The following is a 19,212-nucleotide window of genomic DNA, read 5'->3' as shown; positions in this document are numbered from 1 at the left end:
TAAGTAAGACTAGTATAATAATAATACTATATATATATATATATATATATATATATATATACATATATATATATATATATATATATAGTATGTCGAAATAGTCTAAAAAAATATATCAAATCTAAAGATTTAACGAAATTTATAATTATGCTTAATAAATATATTCAATTACAAGAGTCATGAATACTTTTGTGATATCAATATTCCAATATTGTACGTAATTTTTTGACTTTTGTCACAAATTACTTTTGAAATATAAATATTTGGAAACATAAAATTAATATAGATTTGCACGTTCTTATAGGTAAAGTTTTTCTCTTCGAAAATATATCAACTTTTTAAAGTTATAATTAGTATTATGAATATTCTTGTGATTCATTGTATATGTATATGATTCGCTTGATCTGAGGGCATCGCCGTACATAGATGCAATGCGCATTTGAATAACGTATTCTGTTCGTGCATTCAATGACAGGATCGAAATTTTAATAGAAAAGAATTGAGGAACAATTTAATGTGTAGATATCGATGGATTTGTGCACTAGTAGCACCATTTGAAAACTATTCATGGCGAATGGCATTAATTATTGATTTAATTTTATTAATAAATAATAAATTATTTATATAACTGAAATATAAATCCTGCGTGGTTATCAAAAGATATTTTCATATAAATAGAATTTGTAATAAAATATAATCCTTAAAATTTAATATTAAATCTAACGATATAAACGTTTTTAAATAAATTAATGTTTTACCATGTTATAAATTGCTATTGGATTATATAACGCAGTCACGTATTTTTCTTTATATTAGGTGTAGTAAAAAGAAATTCATTATTTTTCCATTTAATTTCATGCAAAAATAATGGATTTCTTTTTACTACACCTAATATAAAGACTATTCATATAATTCATCCTTCAATTGTGAGACACAAAGATGCTAAACCATTCTAAGAGCTATCCAATTATATATCTACAAAGAATAGTATTGTAAGAGAAACAAGTTTTGATCACATTGAATGACTCATAACGAAGAAGCTAAAAATAAAGAGTTAATTTATTTAACACATATACACTTCTCTCACAGGATTCAAAAGGATTGACCGTGATGCATGCAATCAACTACCACTTGTGCTACGAACTGACACACATACGTCATCTCGCACGTGAGGAAAGATATATATCGGACACGAACCTAAAGGATATATCCCTAACAAGGAGTATTTCATCGCTAAAGAGGAATTAATTCTCAAGGGAGAATTGCGACCTTAATTCAATCGAGGGTGAATCTAGGTAGACGACATGTACACTCACATAAAATTTGATCGCGTACTCTCTTTTTCTGGATTGAAACTGTCATCGCTCATAACGAGGTAACTTGGCGATGTCGTACCTTCTTATTACTGTTATTGCCGGCTTCGAAGTATCTCCTCGATGGTGACGAGTGTTGACAGGGTCGCCGACGTGCGAGACGGCAGCCATGCGAGAAACGGTCTCATCGCCGAGCTCAATTAGTCACTAGCAGGGTGGTTGGAACGATAAATCGACAATAACAATGACGCGAGAGGAAGATAGATTGTCTTGCACCGGCACGGTGACATGCACACACGTACACACACGGCACTGACGCATTGCGTGACACGCGTGTATCCGCGCAAGACGTCTCTACTCGCCGGCTATTCTCCGATAGTAGGCCGGATTCTTTAGGCTAGGATTCTCGTATCGGAGTCTTCATCGGGGACCAACTCAAGCGACGAAAACTGGGTGTAGCCAGATGAACGAGCGACAAGGACTTACGTATAACGAGACTGTCTCTGAGAATGCCGACGAGGAAAGCAACAAAGGAGTAGGCGAAAAGATATGAATGACAGAAAGAGAAACGGGGAGAAGGAGAAAGAGGAGGTGATGGTAGAACTGGGTAGGATGGATGGGATAGGAGCGAGAGAGTCGCGAAAAGAGCGCGTGCACTCACTCTCTCTCTCTCTCTCTCGCTCTCAACTTCGTCTCCGAGTTTCTAGGAGCGGTCGAGAGCGAAACGCGCGGCAACTGAAAGGTCGACCTGGGGGATACCGACGCAACGGAGACGGAGGCGCTGCTGCTTTCTCGTTCGGTTACCGTCCGCAATCCTTTCGCATCGCACCGTACACCCCGTCACGTTTCCTCGCGACCGGCGCCGCCTGACGACAGCGTCGCGACGCCGTTTCTCGTGGCGCCGTCATGCGGTCGACGCGCCACGCGCCTCATCGATGCGCGTCGTCGTGCGTGACTGCTGCACGGCGTGCATGCGTCGACGCCGCTGTGCGATGACGATGTATGTATACATGTGAGAGCTCACCTCCTGTGTGCGTGAGGTGAGATTGGCGAGAGCCGAGAAGCGTGTTGAAGCGTGTTATTGTACTGGCCGCTCCTCGCGACTCGCGTGCGACCGTCGCGTCGAGGTCTCCGTTAGTTCCATAATTTCTCAGTCATTCGTTCGATTAACCCCTTTGTAGAAAAGGAATTCACCTCGTCGACTCACGTACTTCTCCTATTTCTTTATTTCGATTTCTATATAAATAGAATGACACAAAAATTCGCCTCAATGTATTCTATAAACTATACCGATAAACTGTAAAGAGATAAACATCAAATAATCTATTTGTAGATAATATTTCGTTAGAAGTTATTGTTTTATCTGACTTTTTAATTTACAAGCGTTAAAACCTGAGACCTTGTGTTTCCGTGCTTAAGAGAATTATAAGATTAGGCCAGTATTGTAAGGTCATTTAATGAAGCCTTTTGTAGTTACAAGGACATTATATCATGTATTGGAAATCGTTAATAACGTTGATATATTTACTTACTGATTTTTAGACAATTTCTTGGTTTGTTTGTTAATCTTGTGGAATTTTATTCCCAAAAAGTACACACATTCTAAATGGTGGCAATCTAAATGGTTTTTAATTTTTTTTTGAGGGATATTTTAGTATGTCAGGTAAAAAAAATCGATATTTTATTATTAATATTTTTTTTGTATTCTTGTAGTTTGGAGTCTTGAAAATGTATTAAGGAGATACTGATGAAATTATCTACGTCGTAAATGCATAAGAAATTTTAAACTCGTTTTTTTTTAAATATTTTTCAAGTTGCATATTTTTCTCGAAATTACTAAGGCCTGATTACATCAACATTATTTTGACTTTAAGTATAGCTTAAAACTCTCTCTCTATTTCTCTTTCGCTTTAAAATAAGACGGAGAGAGTCCTTAATACATTTTCAAGATTCCAAACTAGAAGAATACAAAAAAAAATATTTCGATTTTTTTTTTTAAGTCTTACTTAAAGTCGTGCAAAGTAATGTTGGTGCAAACGGGACTAAGCAGATCGGCTTGCGCTTTTGCAAACGTGTAGTGTACCTACATATTAGGCTATCATTCGTCCTTCTAATTTTTTGATATCTCTAAAATTAGTATTTTTCCCAAAAAAGTAAATCTTTCTTTTTAGTAAAAACCGAAATATTTTCTTTTAAGCGCTGCCATTTTATTCTTATGATTTATTATAGATCGAATGATAATGATCATAAAGAATAAAATAAAAAAAATTTTTATATCAGACGATGAGATAATCACTGCGCCCGATAAAAACGATTTTACGCAACATGACCTGTGCGTCTATCCATATCTTATATAATATATAACAAAAAGCTTTGCAAAAATTTGAAAAGTTACGTCAAATACGAATGAATGCAAAACATTAACTCTCTAAGTTTAATCGTTTTTATAAATGTAATTTCCAAAATTCATCTTAAAAACGAGTAATTACATTAAAATACTCTCTTAAGACAATTATTTCCAATACGAATTAGCCACTTGCATAAAGTCTCAATTTTATTTTATTTATCTCAATTGCTTATAATTCAATTCTTTGTCTTAAATACGTGTACATATTATATTGTGTTCCAATTTTTATATTCTCATTTTATATAAGATGAGTTAAAATAAATTTTTAAAAAATTCCTTATATAAGAATTTTATATAAGAATACATCAGGTGTATTATATCAAATAAAAATTAAAGTTATATATATGCAATAAATCTACAATTTTTTATATTTAATATAATTTTATAGTTTAAATGAAAATTTTCTTATTTTATTATTTCTTATTTTATTTATTTTTAAAAATATTTATTTCTTATTGAAATAATTTTTGATTCAAGTTCTTAATTGCCAAACTTTTTATATCGCTTTCAAATATAATATAGAAAAACCTAATTTTTTTATTTTATTACAAAACACGTACAATATACATCCTTAAATAAGACTTACGTTTCTCTGGTTTAAATTTATATATATATATATATATATATATATATACGCTCCGAATATATATAATATATTTTAGTTTTTAAACGAGAAGTGATATTGGCAAGGTATGATTGACTCAGCCTTGAAACACTGGTGGTAAAAGGTAAAAGACCCTCATGCGATGTAACCCACGCGATTGTGCGTACCGTATTATCCGATAGCTATAACATATGGATATTTCGCAGAGCATTCATACTTTATTTAAGATTCGATTCGACCTTCGCCGAGAACTAACCCTAGACTTACGATCTTGTATTAAAGCATTAAAGATACGTACAGACAATACTACGACATTAATGCACTCATGATAACGAAGTCGCGAACGCGAAGTGCGCTTCAATGACCGAGTATTCGCAAAGGGATTCCGCAATTTCTATCAAAGCCGATCGATTTCTAATCTATATTATAACAGTTCACTCTTAAAAGAACTTGGTCGTGGTTATCTATTAATATTTGCGACTTCGCATACGGGATTGATTATTGTTAACATTCTGCAATGAGGAGATTGATTTCACCCATATATGCCTCTATCTAGCTCGTTAATTATTTATATACATATTATCGCACTTTTCGAAAGTAGTAACTCTGCATATAGAAAGAATTGTAACTTCTACCATTAAATATTTCTAAATCTTATAAATTATGCACATCTCAACATGAAAGAATGTTTTGGTGCCCTCTTATGAACATTTTTCTCAGAATTTTTTTAAGTAATTTTTAAAAATTTTTATATAAATTTTTCAAAATTTCTAAATAATTTTATATCTTTTACGCAACATCATAATTTTAAGTGGAGTAAGCAGAAAAATTGTCCTCTCAATTAAGTTATTTTATTTTTTATTTTATTTTTTATTTAAACAATATACGATTAGCAATAAATGTTACAGTAGTATATTGAATCGGAATGTTTGCTATGAGTTAGCTAGTGAGAACTGAGAAATTCAACTCAAGGATTTCAGAAGAGAAGATCTTTGTTAAAATAATGAAAACCAATAACACGATGCGTCTTCAATATCAAAAGCAGCGACTAATGCAATTTTTCAAACGAATCTATGATTACTTATGAAAATATGAAAACGTGACAAGGATTGGTGTGCGAAGGATTATCTGAATAGAAGTAAGTCCTTTTATTGCTTTTGAGGAAAGCTTTTGAGCAAAGTCAGAAGTATTACTTTTCTTTTTCTTTCTTTAACGAGAAAACAAAGATTGCAAGATAAAAAATTTTACGAGAGGTGTTGTATTAGACATTGTTAAAGAAACCTGTGTATGCACTTGAAAAAAATTCTCAAAATTCCGAAAATATTAAAAATCCTAGAATCCGAAAGTAGAGAAGTGATTGCGACAGGTAATAGATAGAATTAATTGATATATCCATTATTTAGTTATTCATTTTGTAATTAATGTTCATAATATAATGTTAAAAGTATTAGAAAAATAACGAAAAAGTGAACATATTACTGGCATAACATATATAATTAATAATTATATTATAAAGTTAAACATTTTTCTTGTTCTCTTTTAACATATCATATTATCTAAAATGTTTTAATGCTTTCTGTTTAAATTTCATAAAATCAGTCATCTTCGTCAGCTACTTTTATTTATTCGACGAATAAAAATAGATATGATGTCCAGAAAGAAACTATAGTCTCAAATTCTATGTTTATTTTTTAATTAATGAATTGATTTTTATTTTCAATTTATTGTTATATAACGAAAATTAGACTTATAAATTAAAAATTATTTAAATAATAGCAAAATAAGACAGTTTTTATATTATTCTAAAGATCTAAATTTTTATTAACAATGACGTGGACATTGCTAGCAGTACAGTTTTTCGTCCTTATTAAAGGAGATGCAAAAAGATTAATAGCATACGTTTTTGCGATAATATTCGTGTACTGTCTATCGCAATATCACGATATCTCTTCAACATATATCTTAAAATACTTTGAATATTTAAAATAGCTTGAAGAGGGTGAGAAAAATGTCTATAGACTCGTACAACTTTAAGTAATAATAAACGCGGTCTGTTTCCAGAGTAAAAGTCGATACTTCGGAAATGTAAGTCTCGACCTCGTCCGTCGTTTTACGATGAAATGTAAATGAAGCGCATACGCAACTTTGTGGCTGCTTCTTATAATCATGTAGACGGCGAATGGCCACGTATAGCAGTCATTCCAGCTAAGTCATGGCCAAAACGGATTTCTATTGGACTTACGCATGCATCATCTCATTTCTGCTTTCATCGATGTTATTATACACACATGCCATATGTTCGTGCTACTCGTCGAATCGATGACCGTCATCTTTCATCGGCATCACGCGATATGTATTTTCCCATTTCAAATTACATTTGCGGATTATGATTATTGTTTCAGTTATTTCCATTATGTTCAATTAAATTTCCATAGAAATTTCGAGCAAACCGCGCATTCCTGTTAGTTCGTGAGAGAGTTGCAAATAATCTATGATAAACAGCTTAATATTAGAGTATTATTAAATTATCAGCATTTGCTGTGTTTTATTATTCGATAAAGAAAGGATATTATTTTGGCATTATTGATAGAGATTCTTTAATCGGAGTCAAGAAGATGCAGCCACTTTTGATTGATTCGTTATATTTTAACAATTCCTAAAAAAGAAGGAAAGAGACAAGAAAAAGATAGAACAAACAGAAAAACAAATAATAAATATCTTCTCTCTCAAGATTTTATTAAAACTAGAGATCCTGCGTACAAAATGCGGTTCGTGTTCAGTCTCTGGGGATCGATTCTGTATCTTGAAACAAGGGAAAAATGAGTATAAATTTATTAGATGTGGTAATGAAATTATAAATATTCTAATAAATTTGCTCAATTTTGTAATTTTCACCTCGTTTCAAGATATGGAATCAACTCCTTGATTAAAGGATCTCTAGATGTTGACATGTAAAGAAAGACTATTATTTAATTCAATTAATGTAATGTATTCATATATGATATGCATAAGTCTTGCGATCTTATCAAAAAATGATTTGCACTTATCTTTTTAGCATGACGTATATCATACCGATAATACTATTTAATCAGAGATAACGTGCTCTAGCATTAGCAAACGAGCACGTTATTGAGGCGTCTTCTCTCTATAATTTTTTTTTATAAGACTGACAATTAACTTCCACATCTCTCGAGTATCGCATGAGCGCGGTTCTATTTTAAATTGCAGACTCTATGCCTTTTCTTAAATCAGTCTACACTTTATCTATTTGGCTTTGCTCAGCTTTGCTCGCACCGATAACGCGGATGACATCATTGATTTGTGCATGTTGATCTGAGCACCTATCATGGAATCAGTCGATTCTATGACTGAAATTAAGCCGTTTTCTTTAGAAATATAAATCTACAATATAAATCTAGGGAATAATTAAATAATTCTGATCATTTCGACTTGTTCCATAGATGCCTTTACGATTTCTTGCTGGTGAATGAATTAATTTTCAGGATAAGCAATTGTCTTTAATGAAGTTCTATTACCGATTCGCGCGATTTTGAGAAATTATATTTTATTCGGAAAATAAACTGTTTCTATGAATTCTGCATGTCATCACTTATCTATCGCATTATCGGTTAAGCGGAACGGCAAATACGTTTTGTAAACTGCATCGCAAAATATTTAACAATCCTAGATGTTTAAGCGATATAATGTCAGTAGTTTGGCAACAAGTTGAAGAAATCATAACTTCCGTAACCCGAGCAAATCTGTATTATTCATAATCGTACATTTAATCGAAGAATCTTCATAAAAGAAAAGATAAAGAATCTTTATGTCAAAATCTCGAAAAAATTTCTGCGCTATTTCTAGTTCTGAATTATTTTAAAAGTCACTTAAAAGGATTTTGCATTTCATATTGCAAGAATACAACTTAGAATATATAATAATTGCATAAATTTATTTAATTTATACAAGACCTATTTGCATTTAGGATCACTCACGATGTCTCGAATTGCTATTGAGTACACGTTTTTGTTAACTAATTAAAAATTACTTATTAATTCTTTTCAAACATATTCTCATATATTGAATATACGAAGCTCAAGTATTTTGTTCTTAATTTTATTCAATCGATTAGTCTAACTAAAATCAAATTTGTATTGCAGGAATATATATGAAGATTCTAAAAATATAATTCGTTGATTATAATTACAGAACGGAATGCATTCGAATACTTGAAAATACAATAAATTACTGCAGTACTTTACATCGAATCCAATCCTAGAATATAGAACCGCAAAGAGTTGAGAAGAAAACTGTTTCGCAGACGGGCACGAGGATATGATTCCACGGAACACACAATTAAGAGACGGCTTTCGCATATTCACAATTAAAGGAATGGGCGGAATAAAGGCCTAATTACAAAATCTTGATATTAATAAAACTTAAAATACTTTTTTTATTACATATAAATGGACAGTATTAAATGAATTTATGTAATGTCTTTAAGAAGTTACATGTATGTTTTTCTATTACGATTAATATTACATGAAAAAGCTAATTGCCGGAAAAAGGGCCTAAGTGTGCCTTTATTTCACTTATCCCCTCAATTATACTTCAGTCATGCGTTCAGGCATGCGTAGGTGTATCCAGAATCCTTACCTTCCAGTTTCTCGGCGACCAATTATCCGTCATACTGCAGATACACGATAGCCCGCGCGATACAGCGTGATGTACAGTGCGAAGAACTGCCGTGACAATGTCGCGACAATGCCGAGTGTCTCGCGCGCGTGTGAGTTGTTTTTCGCCGGATGAGTCGCGTAGCCGAGTACGTATGTATTTTACTCGCGAGCTTGCGTGCTGACGAAGAATCGGCTGCGCGTATGTCCATTTGAAGTATGTACAACATAGTATTGTTGAACACAAACACAGGAGACAGTAACACGAAAAGGTAATAGTAACCGATTAAAAAAACATTGATTATCGCTTTTACGAAATACAAAAACTGTTATGTATCGCTAGATCATTCTACTTATTAATATCATATTAACTCATAGTTTGCAACGATCGCATATGTAATAATTTAGCGTCGTGATCTGCGCGATCGTCATGTAATTAAAATTTGTGACGAACAAACCATTATTTTTCAAATTGCGAAATTAAAACTCATCTGTTTTTAACTAAGAAGAAGCGCCAACTGCGGCTTTATGTAAAATAATAATTCTCTTATATAAATGTATAATTTATTTTACATACATTTTCTTCAGATATATAATTGCGTGTCGATTACTTTCGGACTTGCAACAAAATCAAAATAAATTGATACATATATCTTGAATATATATTAATATATTTAAAATAAATTATATGTATTATTCCAGTATCTAAGTTTGATCGTAATTGAAACTTCTTTCTTAGTTGATTTACATTCATATATGCGATTTTGTTTCTAACTTATATCATCTATCTAACTTATATCATCTATTTTACTTATATGGAGATATATATTATATATATATTAATTTTTTTAATTAAAAATCTCTTTAATGTACATACTTATACATTATGTATATATATTTTTAAAATATATTTTATACATATATAAAATTAAAAATATTAATTTTATACATATGTATAAAATATATTTAAAAATAAATTCAGCTGCTCAATTTAAGAAAATTAATATTTCTAAGTAAAGAAATAATTCATGAGTTTTAATTTTTTTTCGAAAAGCATTTTTTCCGTATTGGTAAACCGCTTTCAAATAGCGTTTGGTCTCGAATATTACACTAAAGAGCGATGAATCGAAGTGAAATTATGTTATCCAATCGTCAAAATCTCACCGGAGATCTTAAAATAAGTCGTGGTGAATTTAGCGTTGATGATAGTGTGACGTCGTGAGATGCTTTCATTCACGAATCTGCTCTATTTATGCAATTCTCACATTATGCAACGAACAAACTTGAATGAACGACTATTGCAGCTGCGATACATATATCGATCGGATGATTTGGCGGTCTAAAATCGAAGCAGATTTATTATCGACGCAGATTAACGTAGATAGACGATATTAGCGTTTCGATAAATAACATTGATAAATATGAATGAATCCATTTTTAGATGTGCTAATTATATTTATAATCGCAGTGTCGTATTTACATAATTCTCAGATAACAAAATGTCTCAATAAAATCGCACAAATCTATGATTGCTTATGATGCTGTTGGCAACTTGCTGTAGATTTATCTTCAACAATTTCAAATATACCGACATTGTAGCAACATGCAGACAACAATGTGTATATGTATATTGCCAACAGTTTAGCAGGAAGATAGCTGCGTCAATGTTATCTTGCGTTGGCAATATGATAGCATTATATGATGCTGCATATTATTATGGCAACATGATGGCAATAATATGAATTTTGATGGTGACGATTTTAAAATTGTCGCCAAATTGCTGGCAAATTGCTACTCAATGTTATTATATTGTGAAGGCGCATCAAATTGCCAACAAACAAGTGAAATAAAGACTCAGTTGCTACAATTTTGATAGCAACACACACTTAGTAATGCATATATATTTAGCAAGCAATATCCCAGATAGCACAAAATACTAAAAGATAAAAGATCTTTTAATTTTGTCGGAAAGACAACTTAAAAAAGACATCTTTTCGTCATCTTTCTATGGTTGTCATTTTCGCAAAGCAAAAGATTGACTAAAAGATATCTTTTTCGCCGAAAAGACAACATGAAAAAGATATCTTTCCATTATTTTGGTACTTTTTATCACTCATTCGCGAGCAATACGCGAGATCGCCACCAGATGGACGTGATAGAGTTCAGTTTCTCATGTTTGAAAATTATACGGGACAGAAAAGACGCAGAATTATAAGAAATTTTACTTACGTTCTAATGAATATGTATACGTACATATATACTATACGTTCTAATGAATACTAATCAAATATTGTTTTGTAATCGAGTCCCCAAAGGAAACTATGATGAAAGATAATGATTTGCACATAAGATATAACAAAAATTGGACAGGAAATGGGACATATTGTCAGTCAATTTTATTTTGTTTTGTATAAAAATTAATTTAGAATTCGATAATTAAATTCGATAATTTGATTATTAAACGATATATGTACAAAATATAAAAATTAAAAGAAGTATTAAAGACGATTAAAAGATATTTAAAGAAGTCCTTTAGATATCATATGGATAAGACTATAAAATTACTAACAGTGCGACATCTGTCGTCTTTTAGTCATCTTTTTGTCAATTATATTCTTTCACTAAAAGATATCTTTATAATAATTTAGTCGTCTTTTAGTTATCTTTTAGACGACTTTATGCTCTCTGGGATGTCAAGAATAAGACAGAATAAGACACGATGCTATTTGAATTCGTATTATAATTGTTATGGTCATTAATTTAAAAAATAGCACATGCATAAGACGGGAAATGTATTTATTTACAAGTAAAATTTATTATCATTTTTGAATAAACTGCTATAAAAAATAAGATTGTAGAATTTATATATGAAAAGTAATATCTTCCACTTGGATATATATTCAATTGAATGAATATTCAAATGAATTTTTAAGCTAAAAGAAGAATTATCCTTTAATTGTTTAATTTGGACAATTTATTTATGCACCTCTTACAATTATTTTATTTATATTTATTTTAAAGAACATTATACGATTCGTTGAAGGAAAATCTCGCCAATAGTTGGCGCTCGCAGACAATTATTTTCAAATCTGATAGACTGTTGACGCGTAACCTATAAGAAGTGGGTTTTAATAAATTATAATAATGGTAAGCATGTTATTCTCATTCAGTTATTAAGAGACCCGCTTCGTTTTTTAAATACATATTCTTTAATTCTTTTCAGTTACCTCTAACTTTACTAAAAACAGCGCAAAATCACCCCATGGTAAGTCCTGGATTTGTGCATATCTCTTGAAGAAGAATGTTTAAAGAGGCTTTGTATATTACTATATTAATAATTCAACTAAGTATTTTATTGCAGTTGGTGGAGCTGAAAAATGGGGAAACTTACAACGGTCATTTGGTCAGCTGCGATAACTGGATGAACATAAACCTCAGAGAGGTTATATGTACATCAAGGGTAAGAATATACATGCTGATTCTAGAAAAGACTTCTTATTTACTTAATTGAGCTTAAGTTTAAGATCTATGAAATAAACACAGAAAGATAACGCTGTCCGAATGAATTGTAATCAATTTCTTTTATAATAAAAACTAAAATTAAATAAAATTTACCAATATATACTAGACATTTTAAAGCTTAGTATCGATACCTAGTATATGCTAGTATTTATATATTTATTTTTTTAATTTGTTAATTAATCAAAAGTGTTTTTAATTTATAATCAATGAACCCTAGAGTTAAGCTATAGATATTCAACTCATTAGAATCTGACAATTGTATTAGGATGGTGACAAATTCTGGAGAATGCCTGAATGCTATATAAGAGGCAGCACAATAAAATATCTGAGGATCCCAGATGAAGTAATAGATATGGTAAAAGAAGATATACAGATGAAATCAAGGGGACGCGGCGAAATGAAGGGTCGAGGTCAGAATCAAAGAGGACGTGGTGGTGGAAGAGGTAACGATTTTTTTTTACAAAATTATTAACCCTCTGTATATAAAAAAAACATCTTTAATGTACTTTTTTGAAATGTCTATTTTTAAGAAATTTTTTCCTCAATGAAAATGTTGAAATATTTTATAATTTGAAACATTTAAAATGAAGACTAAGCTTTTTGAAAACTAAACTTCAAAGGAACAGTAAATGAAATTTTGTTCTCATATTATCCTATAGAAGACAATTATCAACAATCTGATGAAAATCTTTAAAGCAATCTATTCATTGTTCAATATATATCTTACAGGTACCTTTGGCAGAGGAGGAAGAGGTCCAGCACCATTGGGTCGTGGGGGTAGTACACAAGTCGGAAATAAATCACAAAATAAACCAAGACCTAAATGAAACCAAATATTATTTTTATTTTACTTCAATTACATAATTCTACGCGAATACTCGAAAATATTAATTTTCTTTTGCGAAGATTCGTCACTTATTCCGATTCCTTATTGTTCCACATAATCTTGTAAACTTAATATCTTAATTTATATCAAATTACAAACAATTACTATATTGCTCGTGTGAACATTGTACTTAGTTGTACATATCAGGAGACACAAGCGCAGCAATATTACAGTATTCTTTTGCACAAGACCGTGAGTTACGGTACATTTTATAGTAATATAAACTATAGTGAATACTTTATTAGGAATGCGTATAAAAATTATAAGAAATTTTTTATTTAATTTTTTGTCGCAAATTACATTAATTACAAAAAAATACATATAATAGTTTATTGTTGTAAGAATAAAAATGATCTATGAAAATGACAATTTTGTAAACTTCTGAATAATTAATTTTGTAAGTAATTATAATATAACACATAATTATTTGTGTAAATGAAAATCTGAAATCTATCTTGTTTTATTTAATTTTGATTAATCATGATGAAATTAAAATAAATTTTTTAGTTTCAATTGTTACCTTTATACTAGTAGGAAAATTATCTACTATATATATAGGAAATAAATTTGTATTTAAAAAAGGAAGTTTTTATTTTACTCGTTCATAGTCTTACAGGATTATGTAATGACTATATTGTGAAATATACTATACACAACATCCTTACTTTCTAATAAATAGAATAAGAGACATGTAATGTACATCTTTATCAATAGTAGTTTATTGTATTAATCAAAGTATAGCGATGGTTATAGAGATTACGTCAACCGATCATATCTATTGTTCGATATCATTGAAAATAGCCGATAAACTTATATAAAACAAATTTTTTGCAGTGAATGCAATTACATTTTCTTTTGTATATTTGTAATTATTATTTGGTGCCCATCCTTATGTTATGAATACGTGGAATAAGAAGTACTACAAGCAAAAAACTAATTATTTAAATGCAGTTCTAAATATTAAAATTTAATATTATTTCATATCAACTAAACAAATATCTCACTCACTTAAATTATGTGCCTTAAAAGATACTATTATGACTTAGTGCATTGTAATTCATCGTCCTTCAACTGTAAGTAAAAAAAATATCGAATTAATATATTTTTAATATAAAATTTTTGGATAAGAATAATTAAATTTTTAATAGATTAAACTTACTGTATGAAGCGAGATCGATTTCGTCCGGTAATTCTGTAATATTTACGTCAAACCTTTCTTGAACATCATTCAATATTTTTGCATCACTTTCATCGCTTACTAATGTAATGGCAAGACCCTGCAAAATATTGTTAAATGAAAAAATCATATACATAATTAGAAAAAGCGGTTATATTGCAAATATTTCACAATTCAAAATAACTTTATTCGAATTAATTATCAATAAGTCAATATTAAATATTCAGTTTTTGTTTTGATTTTATCAGCGTATAATATATAGTGAACATTGTTACAGATTTTAAAATGTTTTCATTATACATATATAATTTAAACATTTGATGTGGAAAATTACTACGAAATTGACTTCATCGTAAACAGTCAGAATTTATTACCTTTGTACCAAAACGACCAGCACGTGCAACTCTATGCAAATATGTATCGGAGTCTTCTGGCATATCATAATTAAATACAATGTTTACACGTTCTATATCCATACCACGTCCAAATAGGTTTGTCGCCACCAAAATACGCTGAAAATATTACTCGTTTTTTCAATCATATCCTGTACATAATTTGAAGAACTTAGTGTAAAAATCCTACTTACTTTCTGAAAATCTTTGAATTGTTGATATCTGGATAACCGCTCCTCTTGTGTCATGCCTCGATGAATTCCAATCGCAGGGAAATTCTGTTCCGTTAAAAGTTGTGCTAAAGCCATACATCTTTGTACAGACTTCACAAATATGACAACCTATACAAAGTAATCATTAAAAGGTAAATAGTATACATATAGTATTGATAATACAACTGGTATATCTGAAGAAGAAACATTTTTAATTTAATATCTTAAAAGGTTAACTCGTTTAAACGTAAATCATTCTTAAAAATAAATACTTGGAAGAATCTTCGTCAGAATTGGTGAGTAGTGATAAGATAGTCATCATAGGAAATAAGAAAAATTATTGCATCATGTAAAGATTCTCCACGATAAAAAAAAATGGATATCCACTGCAGATTGTCCTAGTTAGAAAACAAACCTGATTAAACTCAAGAACATCAAGTAGTTCAAACAACTTCTTGTTCTTCTCGTTTTCCTTCAATTTAACGTAATGTTGCTGGAGACCGTTCAAAGTGAGCTTCGCCTCGTCATCGACATAGACCTCCATGGGCTGCACAAAGAACGTTATTTCATAAAATACACAAATTATACAGTGCCTATGTATAATTCTCAGGCCGTAGGAATTTGCGGCTGTGTCTGCAGTCTCTATGTACTCATTGTTTTCGCCGTCTAAAAATCGTGCAATTGAATGCACGATAAAGAGACGTCTGTTTAAAAATATGAGTAAAACAAACTAAAATGATATCCCTTGATGCAACTACAGCGTTTGCACAAAAATGAAAGTTTTTTTTAAAATACAGAATCTTTAAGCGATACAAAAAAAGACAAAGCCAAACCATTTTTTTTCCTTGTAAATGTACTATCAAATATGTATCTTTTTCTTCCTTTGAAGAAACAACATTAGGTTCGTTAAGTTACCGTATATATCCGTAAACATAGAAAGTCCCGGCAAGAGACTCCCGCATTTCAGTTGCAGAGAATAATCATAATCATCGATCGAGGTTAGTCATACAGATTACATACGGTCCGGCGACTTCCATCTCTGGGTAGTGCCAACAATGAAAACTCAGCAGTTTGTCCCAACTGAACTTAAGAAGGCGCACTCATGACAGAACGTTCGGTCACATCCGCTGGCCACTCGATGCCAAAATCTCTTCTCCCAAATTTCTGGCACATTAAGAAGATGCCCAGAATCGACTCGCATTACTCTGGTTGGCATAGACGCTCAGCTCTTCACTTCCGGTATCCACTAAGCCGCGACCCGATTTGCGTCACTCGTACGAAATAAAGAGCGCAATTTACAGATACACGAAGATTCGCGTGATTTAGCTTTCATGTGACTACGGTTTTTTTTTACGACATGAAATTGCTCGATTCATGCACGGCACTTGCATCCTTGTTGACTTCACTCGTACTACGAGACCACGATCGCAATCGAAATCTTGGCACCGAGACAAGAAAACTTTAGTAAAGCTTTTAATATGCGATTGGATAAATGCGAATACAATAGAACTATGCTATGCTTTCATATTTCTTTTTCCTAACTAATCCTAATCATTCCCCTGAGTATCCTCTTGCATCTTCTTTCTTGTGCTCTTCTGTCTTCAGGTTGTCTTGAAGTCTTCTTAGCCCCCCACCCATAATTGCAAACAAATCCCATAAGTGCATACAGAGCCTAATTCTATTCTAACTCCTCCTGACGATTACCCATAAGAAATATTTCATATCCCTATCTTTTTTTCTCCCTCAATATATTCCCTGAACGTATTGTTATCTTTATTATGTGTTGTCCCTTTAATGCGTAGCAACTAATTAAAGGACTTTACTATCGATTGGAACTCTAACTCGGATCTTTCAAACATCGTGTCGGTTGACTCGATTTTAGATAAATAGGTGTATGCTTCCCCTCCACATGTATATGCAGATGATGACACATCAGATATCGAGTTTAGACTTGGAATCAGAATCGGGAGGAGCAGTGAGATATTATGTTGGACACGAGTGTCGAGCATATGATTGCGCCATTTATCGAAAGATATCGAACGAGATTCATTTTTTTCGAACTCGGTATTCATTTCTTCAAAGCGGCGTCTAAGCGCCTAACCCGCGGATGCGCCGACATTGATATTTATAGTGTGGCTTGAGCTTTGTCCTGGACACGAATATGCCAACGAGGCAGGAGCAATCGTAGATCGAAGTGAGGAGGAAGATTGTGTAATTACATCTTGCATGAATTTTTTGCAGACAGGACGTATCTCCTTGGACAGCGTGGCACTGAACATCATGACTTGTTTGCTGTGCGGTGTGCTTCTAAATATTTCCTGTACGTCCCGGCGCATATCTGTAACAACATGTAGCGCAATTATTTATTATTATTTGAAATGCGAATGTTAAAAATAAAATAAATTTTAAAGAATCGCTCAGTTGAGTGGGTGATGGAAAAAATAGTCATCATAATAAATTAAGACTTTTTCACACATCATGTAGATTCTTTTTAATAAATTTTAAATTAATTAATTAATTAGTTGTTTTATGACGTACCTAATAATTCAAGCATCTTGTCGCATTCGTCAAGAATAAAATGTTTCAGGTGTTTTAGATTCAGTTTTTTATTCCGTACAAGAGCAAGAATACGACCAGGGGTGCCAACAACAATATGAGGACACACAGTCTTCAACATCTCTTCATCTTTTTGGATAGGTAAACCACCGAAGAATACGCCAACCTTTAACAAAAAGAATTTTATTAAAAACCAAAAATATAAATCTTCTTACAAGATTAGGAAGAGATAGATATATCAGAAATATTATCTCAATCAAAAATTTCAGTTGTCCCTTTCTACTATAAATTGTATTCATCATTGTATGTACAAAAAATACAAATAAAATATAGACGGCTGTGAGACAGTTCACTTCCTTTCATATTTTTTAGTACAGAAAATATTGAATATTCATTAGAACATAAAAATATATTAGGATTCAAATTTAGTGCTAGTATATTATGTAAAAATTGTTTATAATGTAAATGTAATAAAATATTTTATAATTTATTTAAAAATTCATGTAATATAAAATTTTATATTAAAAAGAACTTTTAAAAGCTATACAATATTATTCTACTTCGTTACAATATTATTCTATTCGTATATAGTTTATACACAATCAAAATGTCATAAAACTTACTTTCACATGTGGCATGTATTTGCTAAACCTCTCATATTCTTTACTGATTTGAAAAGCCAGTTCTCGAGTGTGACACATTACTAGGACATAGACTTGGTTCTCTGTTAATTCCAGTTGCTGAAGAGTAGCTAATACAAATACAGCCGTTTTTCCCATACCCGATTTTGCTTGGCACAGTATATCCATGCCAAGAACTGCTTGAGGAATACATTCATGTTGAACTGTAAACATCAATATTTATACATTATTAACTTATAAGTTTAAAATATTGTGCAAAATTAAAATCAAGAAAATATAGATACATTAAAAATGTCTAATTTGATCTTCAGTTGTCCTTATCTAGCATTATCAAATAAACATATTGTATATTCATCATTATATGTATAAACATAAAAAATAATTATTCACCTTCAGATGGATGTTCAAAGCCACAGTCGACAATAGCACGAAGAATTTCTGGCTTTAAAAGGAAATCTCTAAATCCACTGCTGTGGATAGAGACATATGTACCTTTGACTTCCTTTTTAGATGGAACATCTCCGCTTCCATCGACTACCTGCTCAGTTTGTTCTTCGTCTTCATAATCCAAAAGATCATCGTTATCCGCCATTATATCTTGATCACTTCAGTAGGTTTGCTGAAAAAATTAAAATTTGCAATAATACAAATTATGGAAAATATTTCAATCATTAAGAGAAATCAAGTTTATTCAGATAAAAAAATTACTATGAATGAAGCCTTTCTTTCAATTCTTTCAATATATTTTCCATATATATTCACAATATGAATATATTAAATGATATATTAAAATATATATTAAAATATGTAAGATATTACAATAAATAAT

General features: G+C 31.1%; 2 protein-coding genes across 2 annotated transcripts; one reads left to right on the top strand and one right to left on the bottom strand.

The window, feature by feature from the left end:
* The first annotated feature begins 1,776 nt into the window (after window positions 1-1,776).
* Window positions 1,777-13,346, top strand: LOC105617675 (U6 snRNA-associated Sm-like protein LSm4). Its single transcript, XM_012199230.1, has 5 exons — window positions 1,777-1,848; window positions 12,221-12,262; window positions 12,359-12,457; window positions 12,785-12,962; window positions 13,249-13,346. Exons 1-5 carry the CDS (start codon window positions 1,777-1,779, stop codon window positions 13,344-13,346), a joined length of 489 nt encoding a protein of 162 aa, XP_012054620.1.
* A 634-nt stretch (window positions 13,347-13,980) lies between these two features.
* On the bottom strand, window positions 13,981-18,975 carry LOC105617456 (ATP-dependent RNA helicase WM6). The gene is made up of 10 exons (XM_012199012.1): window positions 18,774-18,975; window positions 18,366-18,586; window positions 17,725-17,908; window positions 17,406-17,524; window positions 15,602-15,733; window positions 15,169-15,315; window positions 14,957-15,094; window positions 14,565-14,682; window positions 14,414-14,476; window positions 13,981-14,324 (listed from the first exon to the last, which is right to left on the bottom strand). Exons 1-9 carry the CDS (start codon window positions 18,973-18,975, stop codon window positions 14,463-14,465), a joined length of 1,275 nt encoding a protein of 424 aa, XP_012054402.1. The 3' UTR covers window positions 13,981-14,324; window positions 14,414-14,462.
* Window positions 18,976-19,212: the final 237 nt, after the last annotated feature.

The sequence above is a fragment of the Atta cephalotes genome (assembly GCF_000143395.1).
Source record: "Atta cephalotes unplaced genomic scaffold scaffold00013, whole genome shotgun sequence".
NCBI classification, from domain to species: Eukaryota; Metazoa; Arthropoda; class Insecta; order Hymenoptera; family Formicidae; genus Atta; species Atta cephalotes.
This window is presented reverse-complemented; position numbering and strand designations above follow the sequence as displayed.